General features: G+C 38.7%; 1 protein-coding gene across 1 annotated transcript; it reads right to left on the bottom strand.

Moving 5' to 3' along the window:
• Positions 1 to 6,274: 6,274 nt before the first annotated feature.
• On the bottom strand, positions 6,275 to 6,686 carry LOC116590201 (ATP synthase membrane subunit DAPIT, mitochondrial-like). The gene is given in 2 exon segments (XM_032341816.1): positions 6,275 to 6,428; positions 6,431 to 6,686. Coding segments are annotated over 2 exon segments (294 nt in total). The 3' UTR covers positions 6,275 to 6,390.
• Positions 6,687 to 19,539: the final 12,853 nt, after the last annotated feature.

Genomic DNA, 19,539 nt, shown 5'->3' with positions numbered 1-19,539 from the left:
CTGTTGGCCATCTGTATGAATTTAGAAAAATGTCTATTCAGATCCTGTGCCCATTTTAATCAAATTTTCATTGTTTTTGATTTTGAGTTGTATGAATTTTTGATGTATTTTGGATATATTCCAAAATATCAGATATATCATTTGGAAATATCTTCTTCCATTCAGTAGGCTGCCTTGTCTTTTGGTTGACCTAGACCATAGTAGTAAAGATACAGTAACTATTTATTGAATGAATAAATTTGATAATACACCTTTATGAAATCTTCCAACTGGGTTGGAAGATTTAAGGAATGACAATAAAAAAGTTAAAAAGGAAGAAATGGCTTTAAATGAAGAGCAGAAAGGATTAAATTTGGTGGGGTGCCTGGGTGGCTCCGTCGGTTAAGCGTCTGACTCTTGGTTTTTGGCTCAGGTCATGATCTCAGGGTTGTGACGTTGAGCCCTATGTCATCACGCTCCCCAGTTAGCAGGGAGTCTGCATGAGATTCTCTCCCTTTCCTTCTACTCCTCCCCACCAAGATAAAAAAAAGGATTAAATTTGGAAATAGAGTACCTAGTCCATATAGATGAAGGACCCAAGCTCCAAGGCCTTCATCATTAGCAGAGCACCTGAAAGAGTGAAGTGCAGACTTTTGTCAGTTGTAAGGATTCTGGTGGCCTGGGAAGCCTAGAGGTATTCAAAGCCTCTGGAAACCTAGAGGTATTCAAAACCATAACACAAAAAATCACAAACACTGTGCAATAAACCCACTTCTAAAGGTAGAGCTGAATTCTGCTCCTGCTATTAGTTTGCAAGTGCCGAGACCATATAAATTCTATGGAAATGCAGTTGTAGTCCTTCTTATTACCTCTATAAATTTAAAAATGTGTGATATAAGTCACAAAGGGCACTGACCAAAGAAGGAGTTGGACTTTTGGGTTCTGGGAGAGTCTTTTCCACTGAACCATCTGTGGCTTTGGACCAACTAATTAGCTGCTGTGGGCCTCAAGTAATTCACCCTTTGGTTGTCGATAAAAATCTCACTTCCTGGGGTACAGAGAGGTAGATGTTTTTAACTCTCTAGAGTAAAGGTGCCCTATAAAGTTGAAAATAACAGATACGATATTGTAGAGCATTTAGGCTTCTTAGAAAGAAGTCTCTTTATATGTGAATTTTATTTTTCCTTTTTTCTGCCGGAAGTAGATACAGCTTTGACCAAATCTCTCATTTTAATCCATGTCCTATCCATAAGAAATGCATAATGAATGTATTGATGAATTACTATGCAAGCTGAGAAGCTGCATGCTGGCTTGCTTGAGGATTCAATTAAAATTGAGCAATATTATTTTGAATAATCAAATGCTGTTTTGAATAAGTAATTCAAGTAAACAAGGCAATTAGTAAAAAGGGATGGTGATGAAGTTGAGTGGGAGCAATTCTAATATATGTGTGTGTGTGTGTATGAAATATAATTTTTATATATATTTTAAATACAACTTCAGGATTAAAAAGATAATAGCTTGTTGGAATGGAGAAGTTTATATTGGAAATGAATTCCCCAACAAAGAAGTCCTTCATGTTTGTAACCATTCTATAATCCAAAAACAGGTTTAATAAAGTTCATAAAGCTGTATTTAGTACTAATGTAAAAGATTGTCCCTGCCCTGTGGCCAGGCCTAGAGCTAATATAAAAGTTTGGACTGTATCTATACTACGTTAAACAACTGTATGTATGAAAAACCATCCAAGAAAGCATTCATGTGATAGATAAGTAATTCAAACATCCATTCTTTTCTTCTCTCCCTGCCTCTCTGTCTCCTTCTTGGAACTGGCTCAGGTGATTGTGAAGGCTGACAGGTCCAAAATCTTCAGGGTGGGCTCACAGGCTGGAGACCCGGGGGAGGAGATGACGCCACAGTTTAAATCTGAAGGCTATCTTTTGGCAGAAGTCCCTCTTTGGGAGGTCAGTCTTTTAAATTTAATTTAATTATTAATTTTTTAAATTTGAGTATAGTTGACACACAGTGTTACATTAACTTCAGATGTACAATTTTATCATTCAGTAATTCTGTATGTTATGCTAGGCTCACCCCAGTGAGGCGGCCATCTGTCACCATACACAGGTATTATAATATTATTGACTACATTCTTTATGCTGTACCTATTATTCTCATGACTTACTCATTCCGTAACTGGAGGCCTATATCTCCTACGCCCCTTCACCCATTCTCCCACCACTCTGGCAACTGCCAGTTTGTTCTCTGTATTCATGAGATGCTGCTTTGTGTGTTTATTCATTTGGTTTTTTTTTTTTTTAGAGTCTACCAATAAGTGAAATCATATGGTATTTGTCCTTCTCTGTCTGAATTATTTCACATATTTCTTAATGCCCTTTAGGTCCACCCAGGTCAGTCTTTTTCTTTCTTTCCTTCTTCTTTTTTTTTTTAAAGGCCTTCAACTGATTGGATGAGGCCCATCCACATTATGGAGGGTAATGTACTTTACTTCTAGTCTGCTGATTTAAATATTAATCTTATTAAAAACACCTTCACAGAATCATCTAGAATAACATTTGATGAAATAGCTGTGCACTATGCCCCAGCCAAGTTGACACATAAAATTAACCATCATGATACGTGATGTATTTTTGTAGTCTTCCTTCAAGTCCTTGTTGAAATGAGGTAGGGCATAAAATATACCTAAAGTTAAACATGCTTCTTCTTTTTAGTTTCTAAAAGCCTTACCTGGCACAACCTTTAGTTTTAGTAAGCCTCACCCTGTCTTCTTTGGACTGGCTATTATTTCATCACCCTGGTATTGAAGAGCTCTGTGTAGGCAGAAGCTTCAAGCCAACCATCCCGGCCATGGCAAACAGATGCTTCTATGTATGCTTTCCGCTGGCTATGCCTCTCTCTGGAGATTTAGAAAACCTGAGTATCAGCTATATAGGTATTAAGTAAACACTTAAACTTCAGTTTTCTAGTTGTCTGACTTAAGACTCTTTGTTGCTATTATCAGGAACACATTTCTAATTCTTTAAGCAAGAAGTAAGTTTATAAGAAGGATTCAAGCAAAATTAGGATGGCTTGTGTTATTCAAAATTAAAGAGAAATAAATAATAGGTAAAAAGCCTGGAAGTAAGCTGCATATTATGATTATGAAGGTTCTTATGATCTCATAGCAACTAGACCAGGAAGTTCTGCTTTATGTCTAATCTAAATTCTTAATGCTGAAATTTAAGTAGTTCTTTTTCTGACTAATGGTACAGGAGAAAATTTCATCTTAGGATAGGAAGCATCTCTGGGTCATGTATTAATCACTAGGCTAAGAGGCTGTGGCCAGGAGAGTAGGATCTATAGTAAAAGTACAGCTTTTGGGGGCCGTGTGTGTACGTGTGTATGTGTGTGTTGGTGTGTAAGAGTGGGGGAGAAGAAGGTGGAGGAGAAGGGAAGGGACAAAGAGACATTTAGGTGGGATATTTTTCGGTGAACAGATGCTTGGACTGGGCAAGCACAATAAACCTTGTCTATGATGGCTTTTTCTTTTATAATTGGTAGTTTTAAGCCACTTAGAATGATAATAAAGAAGAAAGTCCTAATATTAGAGTGCGGAAGTGTTCTTGAAAGGTTTACTAATCAATTTCCTCACCCTGCTTTCCTAAGAAATGTTTTTGTTAAATACTATACTTACTGACTATGAGAATAAAGAGCAGCAATATAGAATGTAAAACAAAACTCCCCCATTGCCAGTATCAGCCCCAGTACCTTCACCCCAGTGCCATTCACTAGAAGTTAACTGTTGCTCTATTTGGTAGGTAAGTTTCAGATATTTCCTTAAAACGTGTAACTATCTTTATTTGTAAAACATCTACAGCATATACACAGTACCAATCAGGATGTTTTTAGTTGCAAGTGAGGGAAAACTTAATTCAAGCTAGCTAATTTTATGAGGATATTTATTACCTTAATAGCAAGAAGTTTGGGGGTAGGGTGTCTCCAGGCACAATATGATCAGGGCTCTGGATCAGATTTGTGTGATTTTTTAAAAAATTAAAAAATTTTTTTTTAGTTCTGCCTCCTACATGTGTTGGCTGGTCTTCACAGATAGCTTTCCTCATGGTGACTAAAGGGATCTCAAAGCATCTGGGTCACATCCCTCCTTGTTCATAGCTGGTCAGAGAAGGAGAAAACTTACTTCAGTCATGGAATCTCTTGGATCAATTTAAATCCTGTGTTCATCTCTGGGTCAATACCAATTATGGAGCACCGCCACATGCTGATTGGTTTAAGACTGGATTCCTGACCAGTCACTGATGAGGGGGATTGGGTTACCATAATCAGATTAGACCAACCAGAATCCACCCCTAGAGATGGAATACAGTCAATTTCTGCTGAGTCACATGATCTTTCTCGGAAAAAGATAAATGTATGTTGAGATGGAGGCCGGAGAGGATTGCTGTGGTGTAGGCAACCAACAATGCCACTTAAATGCTTGCCTGTGAGCATATAACCTGTACGTCATTCTTTCCCCCAGCAGAAGACCATACAATCCATTTGATTTGACTTTTTCAAGTAGGAGATTATTTTGAAATTTTTGAGCTAAGAACTGAAGATTAGAACTTGCAGATTTATAAGCAATAGGGTCATTAAGATGTTTATGAAAAGCAGAAATAGATATTTTCATAGAACCTGACTAGAAAGAGTGGCCAGGAAAGGATGATATTTTAGGGTATTAGTAACTGATACTACCTCAGGGTGGTGAGGGCCACATAGAGAATGAAGGGAGGGAGGAGTTTCTGCTGTTGTGAGTGTGTCTTTGAAGTTTCTTCATTGTCTTTTGCTGCTGCCTGGCTTCTTTCAACTAGTCCTTCTCTTATCATCCCTGCTCATCCACCTCCCTGGGTCCTAAAATGGCAATATATCAGATGGCAAATGATAGTTTGATTTTAGGCATATCTTTTTTTTTTAACATCTTAATTAAATTTTATTTTTTTTCAGTGTTCCAAGGTTCATTGTTTATGCACCACACCCAGTGCTCCCTGCAATTTGCGCCCTCCTTAATACCCACCACCAGGCTCACCCTTTCTCCCCAACTCCTCCCCTCCCCAAATCCTCAGTTTGTTTCTCAGAATCCCCAGTGTCTCATGCTTTATCTCCCCCTCTGATTTATGGTACCATTTCACTTTTCCTTTCCTTCTCCTAATGTTCTCCATGTCATTCCTTATGTTCCACAAGTAAGTGAAACCATATGATAATTGACTTTCTCTGCTTGACTTATTTCACTCAGCATAATCTCCTCCACTCCCATTCATGTTGATAAAAAAGTTGGGTATTCATCCTTTCTGATGGCTGGGTGATATTCCATGGTACATATCTTTATGACAGTAAGGTTACTGATACTATTAAAAAAAGTCAATCTAACTTTTCCAAATATTGCTGGCTATTAGAAACTTGAATATCTATAATTTATATTAGTGAAATATAATTCGTTCCAGATAGTTGACTATATTATCTAGCTCAGTCATTAGGAAATGGGCACATGTGCTAAAGCTGATTGCACACCAAGATGCAGGTGGTTCCCAGTGTACCCAAGGTGACACCCATTTTCTCTTTGGCATCATTCTTTAGCAGTTAGAGTGGAATATCGTGATTCTCACTAAAGTCTTCTCTGATGGGTCTGGTTTGGAGGTAGGTAGTTGACAGGGTCTTGGAAAGCCAAGGGTAGTGTACTGGGTGGTGTGTACTTTTCTGTGAGGGTGGAGGAGTAATGGTCTAGAAGAGCTGTTGTGAGTGGGGAGTCTCCTATACCACTTTCACCTCTGAGGGATATGGAACAATGAGTAGCCTTTACCTGGTGAGTTGCTAGAGAAATGGAGTCCTTCATGGAGAGACAGGAGAAGAAGGCAGGGTCCAGAGAAGCTGTTTGTATGTGACTGCTCAGAGAGAAGTGAGCCTCAGCTGGGTCTCAGCAACACAGGCTGCCGAGGGTGAGGAAATAGGGTTCTCAAGGCAGTCACCAGGAGTCTGGGCTCCTAAGCTCTCTGGGCATCAAACTGGCAAGTCTATTGTGAGAATCAGCTGCAGTTGCCCATCTGGACATATCCTTTGTTTTGAAATTGTTATTTTTCAGCCCTGCATCATAATGTAAGCGTTGATTCCCTAAGTGAACCTGATCTCATCTATAGGAAAAGAAGATTCTCGGCTTCTGCCTTTTCCCTTTATTGCCACTATTATACCTCTGCTTAAAAAAAGATGTCAGTGATTTGGCACCCCATTGTTGAACTGTTGCCATCTCTTTTTTTTTTGTTCCAGGTTCATAATTTATTGTACAAATTGAGTATCACATGATGGGTTGATATTAGCTTCTCCAGGCATGGGAACTTAATAGATGAGGTACAGGTTAAAATCTGTTTATGTTGCTCTCACAAGTGGTGTTTTTTAAGACCTTACTTGAAGTATAAGACTATCAAAGCAATGCCTCCTTTTGTGGCCAGTACACCATTCATTCTACTTTTAAGAGTATAAGAGTAGAAATATTTTTTGTTAGTGGTGAAATGGAATTGCGCATTAGCTTCTGGAACTGCCACGATTTTAGTCTTGCAAAAGGCACCAGTCCCTCTGGTTAGTGAACTGTTGCCAACTCTTAGTATAGGCAAAGCATTGTGGACAACTCCCAAGGCTCCAACTACTTGATAAAACCTTAACATCACTTAGTGATGCTTATCAACCACTAATATTAATGGATAACGATGAAAACCACAGATGTCTTCTGAGAACTGACAGCATAAAATTAATTGAGTCTGAGCCATCTTTTTTTGTCAGGAAATGTCATAAAATTATGGAAGTAAACTAGTGTGTTTTCTAATGTTTTAACTTGTGAAAAATTTTCTGTACTTTTTAGTACTAAGTTATCATGTCTACCTGTTTTACAGTAATAACATCTAACGTAATTGGTCAAACTCTATCTGAGGAAAATAAAGCATCAGAAAAATTTCAAGAACTTTAACACATTTTTAATTAATTTATTTTTAAAAAAGATTTTTATCTGTTTATTTGAGAGAGAGAGAGAGAGTGCAAGCAGGGGGAGGGGCAGAGGGAGAGAGACAAGAGACTCTTCACTCAGTGGGGAGCAACATGGGGCTGGATCGCAGTACCCCGAGATCATGACCTGAGCTGAAGTCAGATGCTTGACCAACTGAGCCACCCAGGTGTCCTCAATTTTTTTTACATTTCATTTTTTTTTTCAATTGAAGTATAGGTGACACACATTTAAAACTTCATTTATAAATGTTTTTATTAGGTGGTTATAATATTGCTAATCAGGTTGCAGTGAATATGATAGATTTTTTTGGATTGTGTAGGCACCAACCATTCAAGAGTATGAAGATTAATACTACAGTCTCATCAGACATACACAGTGGGCCTCAGATCACTATTCTGGAGGGAGCTGAGAGAAGAAATTTGTATTATATGTTCCCCATGAACTCAGTAAACACTCATGGCCACTTTTTGGTTTTGGTTTTTAATTGGAGGCAGGAAGTTTTGCTGACCAGCTTTGGGTTGTTTAGAATCAAACTCCATGTCTGAATACATAGCAGTAAATATTGTATTCTCAGAACTTTTCTGTTTAGGGGCACCTGGGTGGTTCCGTCTATTCAGTGTCCGACTCTTGATTTTGGCTCAGGTCGTGGTCTCAGGGTTGTGAGACTGAGCTGTTGGGTTCTGTGCTGGGCGTGGAGCCTGACTAAGAGTCTCTCTCCTTCATCCTCTACACCTCACCCTGCCCCCCCTTAAACTTTTTTTTCTTTTAAAATTTAACAAATATTTACTGAGCACTTATTACATGCAAAGATTGACATTATGTCCTGGAAATATGTATAGGGTACAGATCTATCCTTCGAGGAACTTAGCATTTGGTGGGAGATATACATGCATTTTCAAATTTCAAATTGGATCTTAACAGCATCCATATGTATGTGTATACATACACATATATAATGGTAAAAATAATATATTTTAAAAATAGCTAATACCAGATTTATATTTAAGAGGGTGATTATTTTCCCCAAAGAGGAATTTACTGATCTCCTTCTGGAGGCATATAAGCCTGTATTTTCAGAGCTGAATGAAAGAAGCTAGGGGTCCCATTGTTCACAGTGCAGAGTTCCACTTTTTTCCTCTATTTTAATTATATTTCAAGATAGATTTGCCTGGAGTACAGAGCTCCTCCTGCTCAGCCTCTCCAGAAATACACCTACCTGCTGGAGGGATGAGACCTGGGCCTCTACTTTTGATGCAGAATTTCAATAAGGCCTTCTATTATTAACCCTGTGCCATACCCCACCTACGAGGCAGGCTTTGTTTCTCATTCCTGAAAATTTCTTGCCCATCTGCTTACCAGCTTCCAAAATTTGTTAACACTACTTACTGTCATTTCACTTATCAAGCTCTTTAGTATTTCAGGCTTATTAATGTTACTTCCATTACTTTTATTTTGGGGGCTTTGGGGAAGAAGCAGCAGTAATCTCTTTTTCACAAAAAAATGTGTGCAATTACCCATGCTTTAGCCTGTGGGATCTTTGGGAATGGCACTGAGACTTGACACCTTTGTGGCATTGCTCCCAGACCACTGCATGTGTTGGTTAGAATGGTTCTTGGCATCTCTCATTCATGCTATATATTGACCCAGCTGGAAGTTTACTACTAAATAGCATGTGCCGTATTCTGAAGCATATTAAATCACTCTATGGGGATCTGTGTGACATTATTATAACTGAACCCCAGTCTGTCTACCTGATGCACAGCAAAGTTAATCACTGAGACATCAGGTTTGCAGTAAGGAAAGGGCTTATTTGAGAGGCAGCCAAAAGAGGAGACAGAAGGGCAAGACCCAAATCTTCCTCCCTAAAGGAGAATAGAAAAAATTTTTATAATCATAGGGGATGTGATTCCATACATGTTGATGATAAGAATGGGGAAACTTAAGAATAGGAATAAAAAACTTCTGAAGAAAGCTGAAGCATGTGCTTTGAGCATAGATATATGTAATATACATCCAATGTTCACTTTGGGGTGAAGACTTAGTATCAGAAAGAGTCAAAATTCAGCTCCTTATGTCAAGAGTTTATCTTAGAGGACAAGGAGAAGGGGCTCTGCGCATGCTCCAAGAGCTGGTATAAACTGGATGGGGTTTTGGGTTCATTGTCTCAGGTGAGGAGTGCAGAGCCTTGCTTGCCCATAGGCTGAAACCATATGAGTTGACCTTAAATCCAGGCTTCTGCAGAGACACCTAGTAGATTTGTTAATGGGTCCAAAAAGACACACTAACTGATTAGGCAGAAATAGTTCTCTGAAAAACAAGCTTTAAATTTCCTATGAGTTTCAACCTCATTAACTGTAGGGAGCATGGTTTAAGTTCCCCCTAAGTCATGGCCATTTTTCAGTCTCGAAGGAATTGAGTTGGTGTCCACCCTTAGCTCCTTTTCTTATCTCCTTTGATAAGGTAGGTCTCACGTAAAAAGTGGTTTTGCAGGTCTTAGCTGTAAGCAAAATTCCCTCAATGATTAACATACCTACATGCAGTGCTAAACAGAAGTTCCTAACCTATAGATCCCAGCAGCAAGGGAAATAGAAGCAACATGGAGTCAGACAGGCTCAGCTTCTCCCTGGCACATTACATACATATCATCAGAACTTCTTCCATTTCCTAAATACTTGAATGGGCAAAGTAGTATCCTAAGTGGGATATAAGAGTTGAATAAGACATGCAATTGCACTTTAAGGAGTCTAGACTCCAGATACTCTGCTGGGGGAATTAAGAACACACATAAGTACCTATAATACAACAAAGGAGATGCTAAGTGCTCTGCAGTAGGTCCTGAGACGGTACTCTGAGAATTCAGGGGAGGAAAAGATTAGTTGTGATAGAAAAGACATGAAGATCAGAGATGAGTTGGCCTCTGACCTGGAGTAGAAAGTTGAACACAAAGGGCATTTCAGGTAAAGGGGAAAGTATCAAAAAAGGATTGGAAGCATGAACACTTCAATTTTGTATTTACCAAATTCCACTGATTTTAAGATGCATATATTGGATACAGTAATAGTCACCTTACAGGCAATACAGTGGCACTAAACTCATATCTCTCAATAGTTACTCTGAATGTTAATGGGCTAAATGCCCCAATTAAGAGACACAGGGTATCAGAATGGATAAAAAAACAAAACCCATCAATATGCTGCCTACAAGAAACTCATTTTAGACCCGAAGACACCTCCAGATTTAAAGTGAGGGGGTAGAAAACAATTTACCATGCTAGTGGACATCAGAAGAAGGCTGTGGTGGCAATCCTTATATCAGATCAATTAGACTTTAAGCCAAAGACTATAACAAGAGATGAGGGATGACATTATCTCATACTCAAAGGGTCTGTCCAACAAGAAGATCTAACAATTTTAAATATCTATGCCCCTAATGTGGGAGCAGCCAACTATATAAACCAATTAATAACAAAATCAAAGAAACACATCGACAATAATACAATAATAGTAGGGGACTTTAATACTCCCCTCACTGAAATGGACAGATCATCCAAGCAAAAGATCAACAGGGAAATAAAGGCCTTAAATGACACACTGGACCAGATGGACATCACAGATATATTTAGAACATTTCATCCCAAAGCAACAGAATATACATTCTTCTCTAGTGCACATGGAACATTCTCCAGAATAGATCACATCCTGGGTCACAAATCAGGTCTCAACCGGTATCAAAAGATTGGGATCATTCCCTGCATATTTTCAGACCACAATGCTCTGTAGCTAGAACTCAATCACAAGAGGAAATTTGGAAAGAACCCAAATACATGGAGACTAAACAGCATCCTTCTAAAGAATGAATGGGTCAACCAAGAAATTAAGGAAGAATTGAAAAAATTCATGGAAACAAATGATAATGAAAACATTGGTTCAAAATCTGTGGGATTCAAAGGCAGTCCTGAGAGGAAAATATATAGCAGTACAAGCCTTTATCAAGAAGCAAGAAAGGTCTCAAATACACAACCTAACCTGACACCTAAAGGAGATGAAGAAAGAACAACAAAGAAAGCCTAAACCCAGCAGGAGAAGAGAAATCATAAAGATCAGAGCAGAAATCAATGAAATAAAAACCAAAAAAACAACAGAACAAATCAGTGAAACTAGGAGCCGGTTCTTTGAAAGAATTAATAAGATTGATAAACCCCTGGCCAAACTTATAAAAAAAGAAAAAAAGATAAAGAACCCAAATAAATAAAATCATGAATGAAAAGGAGAGATCACAACCAACACCAAAGAAATACAAACAATTATAAAAACATATTATGAACAACTCTATGCCAACAAATTTGATGATCTGGAAGAAATGGATACATTTTTAGAGACATATAAACTATCACAACTGAACCAGGAAGAAATAGAAAACCTGAACAGACCCATAACCAGTAAGGAGATTGAAACAGTCATCAAAAATCTCCAAACAAACAAAAGCCCAGGGCCAGATGGATTCCCAGGGGCATTCTACCAAACATTTAAAGAAGAATTAATACCTATTCTTCTGAAACTGTTCCAAAAAATAGAAATGGAAGGAAAACTTCCAAACTCATTTTATGAGGCCAGCATCACCTTGATCCCAAAACCAGACAAGGATCCCATCAAAAAAGAGAATTACAGACCAATATCCTTGATGAACACAAATGTGAAAATTATCACCAAAATACTAGCTAAAAGGATCCAACAGTACATTAAAAAGATTATTCACCATGACCAAGTAGGATTTATTCCAGGGCTGTAAGGTTGGTTCAACACCCACAAATCAATCAATGTGATACAATACATTAATAAAAGAGAGAATAAGGACCATATGGTACTCTCAATAGATGCTGAAAAAACATTTGACAAAGTGCAGCATCCTTTCCTGATCAAAACTCTTCAAAGTGTAAGGGATAGAGGGCACATACCTCAATATCATCAAAGCCATCTATGAAAATCCACCACAAATATCATTCTCAATGGAGAAAAACCTGAAAGCTTTTCGACTAAGGTCAGGAACACGGCAGGGATGTCCATTATCACCACTGCTATTCAACATAGTACTAGAAGTCCTAGCCTCAGCAATCAGACAACAAAAAGAAATTAAAGGCATCCAAATCAGTAAAGAAGAAGTCAAACTATCACTTTTTGCAGATGATATGATGCCATATGTGGAAAACCCAAAAGGCTCCACTCCAAAACTGCTAGAACTTGTACAGGAATTCAGTAAAGTGTCAGGATATAAAGTCAATGCACAGAAATCAGTTGCATTTCTCTACACCAACAGCAAGACAGAAAAAAGAGAAATTGAGGAGTCAATCCCATTTACAGTTGCACCCAAAACCGTAAGATACCTAGGAATAAACCTAACCAAAGAGGCAAAGAATCTGTACTCAGAAAACTCTAAAGTACTCATGAAAGAAATTGAGGAAGACAGAAGGAAATGGAAAAATGTTCCATGCTTCTGGATTGGAAGAATAAATATTGTGAAAATGTCTATGGTACCTAGAGCAATCTACACATTTAATGCAATCCCTATCAAAATCCCATCCATTTTTTTCAAAGAAATGGAACAAATAATCCTAAAATTTTTATGAAACCAGAAAAGACCTTGAATAGCCAAAGAATATTGAAAAAGAAAGCCAAAGTTGGTGGCATCACAATTCCAGACTTCAAGCTCTATTATAAAGTTGTCATCATCAAGACAGTATGGTACTGACACAAAAACAGACACATAGATCAATGGAACAGAATAGAGAGCCCAGAAATAGACCCTCAACTCTATGGTCAACTAATTTTCGACAAAGCAGGAAAGAATGTCCAATGGAAAAAAGACAGTCTGTTCAACAAATGGTGTTGGGAAAATTGGACAGCCACATGCAGAAAAATGAAATTGGACCATTTCCTTACACCACATACAAAAATAGACACAAAATGGATGAAGGACCTCAATGTGAGAAAGGAATCCATCAAAATCCTTGAGGAGAACACAGGCAGCAACCTCTTTGACCTCAGCCGCAGCAACTTCTTCCTGGGAACATCGCCAAAGGCAAGGGAAGCAAGGACAAAAATGAATTATTGGGATTTCATCAAGATCAAAAGCTTTTGCACAGCAAAGGAAACAGTTAACAAAACCAAAAGACAACTGACAGAATGGGAGAAAATATTTGCAAGCAACATATCAGATTCAGGGCTAGTGTCCAAAATCTATAAAGAACTTAGCAAACTCAATACCCAAAGAACAAATAATCCCATCAAGAAATGGGCAGAGGACATGAACAGATATTTCTGTAAAGAAGACATCCAGATGGCCAACAGACACATGAAAAAGTGCTCCACATCACTTGGCATCAGAGAAATACAAATCAAAACCACAATGAGATACCACCTCACACCAGTCAGAATGGCTAAAATGAACAAGTCAGGAAATGACAGATGCTGGTGAGGATGTGGAGAAAGGGGAACCTCCTACACTGTTGGTGGGAATGCAAGCTGGTGCAACCACTCTGGAAAACAGCATGGAGGTTCCTCAAAATGTTGAAAATAGAACTGCCCTATGACCCAGCAATTGCACTACTGGGTATTTACCCTAAAGATACAAACATAGTGATCCGAAGGGGCACGTGCACCCGAATGTTTGTAGCAGCAATGTCCACAATAGCCAAACTATGGAAAGAACCTAGATGTCCATCAACAGATGAATGGATAAAGAAGAGGTGGTATATGTATACAATGGAATACTATGCAGCCATCAAAAGAAATGAAATCTTGCCATTGCGATGACGTGGATGGAACTAGAGGGTATTATGCTTAGCGAAATAAGTCAATCGGAGAAGGACAACTATCGTATGATCTCCCTGATATGAGGAAGTGGAGTGCACCATGAGGGGTTTGGGGGGTAGGAAAAGAATAAATGAAACAAGATGGGATTGGGAGGGAGACAAACCATAAGTGACTCTTAATCTCACAAAACAAACTGAGGGTTGCTGGGGGGAGGGGGAACGGGAGAGAGGGGTAGGGTTATGGACATTGGGGAGGGTATGTGCTATGGTGAGTGCTGTTAAGTGTGTAAACCTGGCGATTCACAGACCTGTACCCCTGGGGATAAAAATACATTATATGTTTATAAAAAAAATAAAAAAAATAAATTAAAAAATGTGTATATTGGAAAACACTCAACTATTTTATATATTATAGGAAAAAACTGACTCATAATTAATCCATGATATGATTTTTTTCTTCATAATTCTTATTTCATGCTATTGAGAGGGAGGGTTTTTTTTTGATTTATGTAATATGGATTTTATCGCATTTTATTTTTGTGTATTTGTAAAAAGGAAAATATAAACAAAATAATATTCCTAATAGGTTTTTAAATTTAGAATCTGACTCTTCTGAATCACTCTTCCATATATAATTGATAATATCCATGTTCTTCTACACAGTGTTATTTTTCCTTGTATTTTTCAGTGCACTTGTGGTTCGACAGTTCTTAACAGGGTGTTCCACTCTTGTCTTTGAAATTTTATCCCAAGCTACTGGATACCAAATCTGTACTTGACTTTACTGGGAGGTATCAAATAGATACCTCGATCTTACCAGAAAGCGTTAACTAACTATTTTCTGATAATGACTTTATTTAAATGCACCTCATGTAATATGTTGGCCAAAATGTTGTAAGGCATGCGTGCCACTAAGAAGAGCTAGGCACAAATGGATAATGGTATTGTCTTGCATGTGCAGGCATGACTGGCCTGGCTGGCAGTAGTTGTAAGATGTTGTTGATATAACACATCCTGAGTTTAGAAATGTTAATGTATGAAAAAACTAAATACCTTAGAATTGATGAGGCATGAAACTATGATTTGGCATCATCACTTGTGTAATTGAAATATAGCTATCTTCCTCAACATTCGTAAAGACAGAGTTGTCTTGGGGTGCCTTGGGTGGCTCAGTCATTTGAGTGTCTGACTCTTGTTTTCGGCTCTCGTCATGATCTCAGGGTCCTGGGAGATAGCCCTGTATCAGGCTCTATGTTCAATGGGGAGTCTGCTTGAGGATTTTCTCTTTCTTCCTCTGACATTTTCCCCCTAAAATAAAATCAATAAATCTTAAAAAAAAGAGTTGTCTTGTTCACTATTATCTCCCAGAGCCTGTGATGCCTGGCTCAAAGCATATAGACAATAAATATTCATGTAATAATGAGTAAAGGGTGGGGAGGGCCAATTAGGTCTCTTTGTCTAAGGTTACCATGTCCAATATGGTAGCCACTCGTCATATGTGGCAACTTAAATTTCAATTAATTGAAATGAAATTAAACTCAGAATTCATTTGAACCAAGTACTCACTAGGCACAAATGGATAGTGGCTACTGGCTTGGATAGTGCAGATAGAGTACATTTGCTTCATCAGAGAAAATTCTTTGGATAGGGCTAGTCTAGAACATAGGTAACCTAAAGGATGGAATGGGATTTTGGAGATTGGTGGTGACCTTGGGAAATGAGACAACCTGATGCTTAGACAATCAGAACACTAAAATATGTACTTGGATATCCTTAAAATAGGGTGCCTTTTTAAAATAACTGAGCTTATTAGGGGGCTTGGCTACTGTAACTCTACATGTATCTTCCTAGGCTTTTCCTAGATTCCTCTATCTAGCAGTAAGCAAACAAACTGTGGTACCTGCTGTGTGGCCAGGCAGGATCATATTTTGTGAATTGCAGTTGTCAGCTTGTGCTTTCTTCTGTGATTTACTGGAAAGCTTTCAAAGCTTCTTGAAGCAGGGATGCATGTATGATAGAGTATTTGAAATCTTATGGTCAAGTTAGAACAAAGAGGGATAGAGTGGAAATTAGAGGATCTGGAAAATTCAGGGAACAAACGAGTACTTGTATTAGGAAAAACAGTCTCTCCCTCTTGAGTAGGGAAAATCCCAGTGCTCCATCTCCTGTGCCTTTCCTGCATCTCTCCTTTACCCTTACACTACTGCCACACTCACAGCACTTCTGACACCAGATGTCTGTGTGGTTTTTCCAAACGAAGCAATTCTGTGACACTAGCTGGTGTCCTGCAGTTAAACTCAGTTCTGACGCTGTACCTGGAGATAATATAAAATCCCACAGATGGAGAGCTCAGTCCCACAAGACAGCCCTGCTTCAGATGCCAATCTCAAGCTTGGGTTGTTCCGTGTGTTTCCAACCCATCAGCTCTATCAGAGATTCCTATGATCCTCTCTGCCAATTTGATAAGGTGGCTAGAGTGGCTCACAGAACTCAGGGAAACACTTATGTCTGTTTATTAGTTTATTAAAGAATATGATAAAGAATACAGATTAATACCTAGATGAAGAGATACATAGGTGAAGTCTGGGAGGGTCCTAAGCACAGGAGCTTCTCTCCCCATGGAGTTGGGGAGTATCACCACTCCCTCCCCACAGTATGGTTGTGTTCAGGAGTCTGAGAATGCCACATAACCTGTGGTATTGGAGGCTTACTCATGTCATCATGACTGGTTATTAACTTCATCTCCAGCCCCACTCCTCTTTCTAGAGAAGTAGGGGAAGGGAAAGGAGCTAAAAATTCTAAGCTTTTGATCAGGCCTGGTATTTTGGGTGCCCCTCCAGGAAGCCATCCGGGAGCCTACCCAGAGTTGCCTCATTTGAACAAAAAATACTCCTAGTGCTGTTATCACTTAGGAATTTTTTTAAAAAAGCTTTTATTTGTTTATTTGTGTGTATGTGTGAGACAGAGACAACATGAGGGGGAGACAAAAGGGGGAGCACAAGGCAGAGAGAGAAGCAGGCTCCACGTTGAGCAGGGAGCCCAATGTGGGGCATGATCCCAGGACCCTGAGACCATGATCTGAGCTAAAGACGGACACTTAACTGAGCGAGTCACCCATGCATCCCTCACTGAAGAATTTAGAGTCGTCCCCTTCTACCTGTGGATTGGCTTTCCATGGTTTCAGTTACTTGTGGTCAACCATGGCCTGGAAACAGATGATCCTCCCCATGTCAGGAGGTCAGTAGTAGCATAAGGCTATGCCATAATGCCTGTGTCATTCACCTCACTTCATCTCGTCACATAGGAGTTTTATCATCTCACATCATCACAAGATGAGAAGGGTGAGTATAGTACAATAAGATATTTAGAGAGCGAGGGAGAGACCACATTCATGTAACTACTGTTATAATATATTGTTATAATTATTCAATTTTATTATTGTTAATATCTTACTGTGTCTAATCTATAAATTAAACTTTATTATAGGTGTGTAGGTATAGGAAAAAAATAGTACATATCTTCCTTGACTTATGATGGGGTTATGTCTCGATAAACTCTTCTTAAGTTGAAAATACCATAATTGAAAGTGCGTTTAATACCACCTAACCTAGAGAACATCCTATCTTAGGTTCGCCTACCTTAAATGTGCCCAGAACTCTTATATTTAGGCATGCGGTTGGGTAAATCATCTAACACAAAGTCTATTTTATAATAAAGTGTTGAATATATCATTTAATATGTTGAATAATACTGTGCTTGAAAATGAAAACCGGAATAGTTGTAAGTGTATTGGTTGTTTGCTTTTGTGATTACGTGACTGACCAGGAACTGTGGCTGCCACCGCCCAGCGTCATGAGGAGGTATTGTACTGAGTACAATACTCAAAACTGGGAAAGCATCAAAACTCAAAATTCTGGGGCGCCTGGGTGGCTCACTGGGTTAATGCCTCTGCGTTCAGCTCAGGTCATGATATCAGGGTCCTGGGATCGAACCCCACATCGGGCTCTCTGCTCAGTGGGGAGCCTGCTTCCCCTCTCTCTCTGCCTGCCTCTCTGCTTACTTGTGATCTCTGCCTGTCAAATAAATAAATCAAATCTTAAAAAAACTCACAACAACTCAAAATTCTAAGTATGGTCTTTACTAAATGTGTGTCTTTTTTTTTTTTTTTACCATCTTAAAGTAAAAAAAAAAAAAGTGAGTCAGACTACTGTAAGTCAGGGACTATGTGTTTATATAGGCTTTAGTACTATCTGTAGTTTCAGACATTCACTGAAGATCTTTGAACATATCCCCTGCAGATGAAGGAGGCTACTGTACAGGGTTTTAGGAGCCTGTGTCAAGGACAGGGTCAAAAACCAAATTTTAGAACAAGTGATGCTTGTAGTGCTCTTACTCACTTAGGAAATGACAAGGGTTTTCGAAGCTCTGTGCTAGGAGCGAGCAGAGACCGATATATATATTTTCTATTATCTCACAATACTTTGTGAAGAATTAAGATTTATTTTATTTTTTTAAATTAAAAAACATCTAAGTAACCTCTACACCCAATGTGGGGCTTGATCCCTCGACCTCAAGATTAAGAGTTGTATGCTCTTCTGACTAAGCCAGCCCAGTGCCCTGAATTAAGGTTTACTTTAAAGCTGAATGGTGCTGTAAGTCATTTTTGTTTTGGTGAATACTGAGCAAACTTACTACTCATTGTTTTTTATTTATAGGTGGAGAACATTCTTTTTCTAAACTAATTATAAAATTAAGACCCAAAGTAAGCTCAGTTAACTTTTTATGCCATGTACTTTGGAAGACTGTATCTATTGCATTTTGTGGAAATATTCCTCATAATAATTTTCACTTTGATTGTATGTGTGTTCACTTAATTTTCACAGCAATCATGCAAGAGAACTACTTGCAGCTATAGACTGAGGCACCAAATAAAATGGGAGTCTCTTCTTTTTGTACTCTGTAAGTTGTAATCAGTTATGCCACAAGTAATTTCAGCAACTAAATAGCAGGTTTCTCTGAGTTTTTACTTGGGCAGAGTATCAGCTTGACCTTGGAATTAAGAGCATGGACCATGGAGCCAACTGGCCTGGGCCAAATCCTGGCTCTGGCTGCTGTGTGACTTTGGATAAATTATTGAACATCTCTGGGTCTTAGTTTCATTCTCTGTAAAGTAAGGATGATAATAAAAGTAGTTCTCTTGCATGATTATTGTGAAAACACACACACACACACACACACACACACACACACACACAAGTGTTCATTACTTAATTAGGTAGTCAATCAATCAGGCAGCCAGTCATGCTTTGAACAGTACCAGGAGCAGGGTAAAGCACTATTCAAGTATTTGTGGTAATTTTCTTTCTTTCTTTTTTTTTTTTTTTTAAAGATTCTGTTTATTTGTCAGAGAGAAAGAGTGTGTAAGCAGAGGGAGTGGGAGAGGCATAGGGAGAGTCCCCACTGAGAGTCCCCACTGAGCAGGGAGCTTGATGCGGGACTCGATCTCTAGTCCCTAGGATCATGACCTGAACCAAAGGCAGATGCTTAACTGATTGAACCACTCAGGTGTCCCGTTTGTGGTTATTTTCTGATCTCCTTCCAATTGACTTCTACCAAGTTGTGCTCCCAGCCTGCCCATCATAAGCTCCTGTGGAATGACTGAATGTCTTTTAGACATGTTCTTTTTCATTCCTTTCACACAAACTTGTAG

The sequence above is a fragment of the Mustela erminea genome, chromosome 5, assembly GCF_009829155.1.
Source record: "Mustela erminea isolate mMusErm1 chromosome 5, mMusErm1.Pri, whole genome shotgun sequence".
In the NCBI taxonomy this organism is placed as follows: Eukaryota; Metazoa; Chordata; class Mammalia; order Carnivora; family Mustelidae; genus Mustela; species Mustela erminea.
This window is presented reverse-complemented; position numbering and strand designations above follow the sequence as displayed.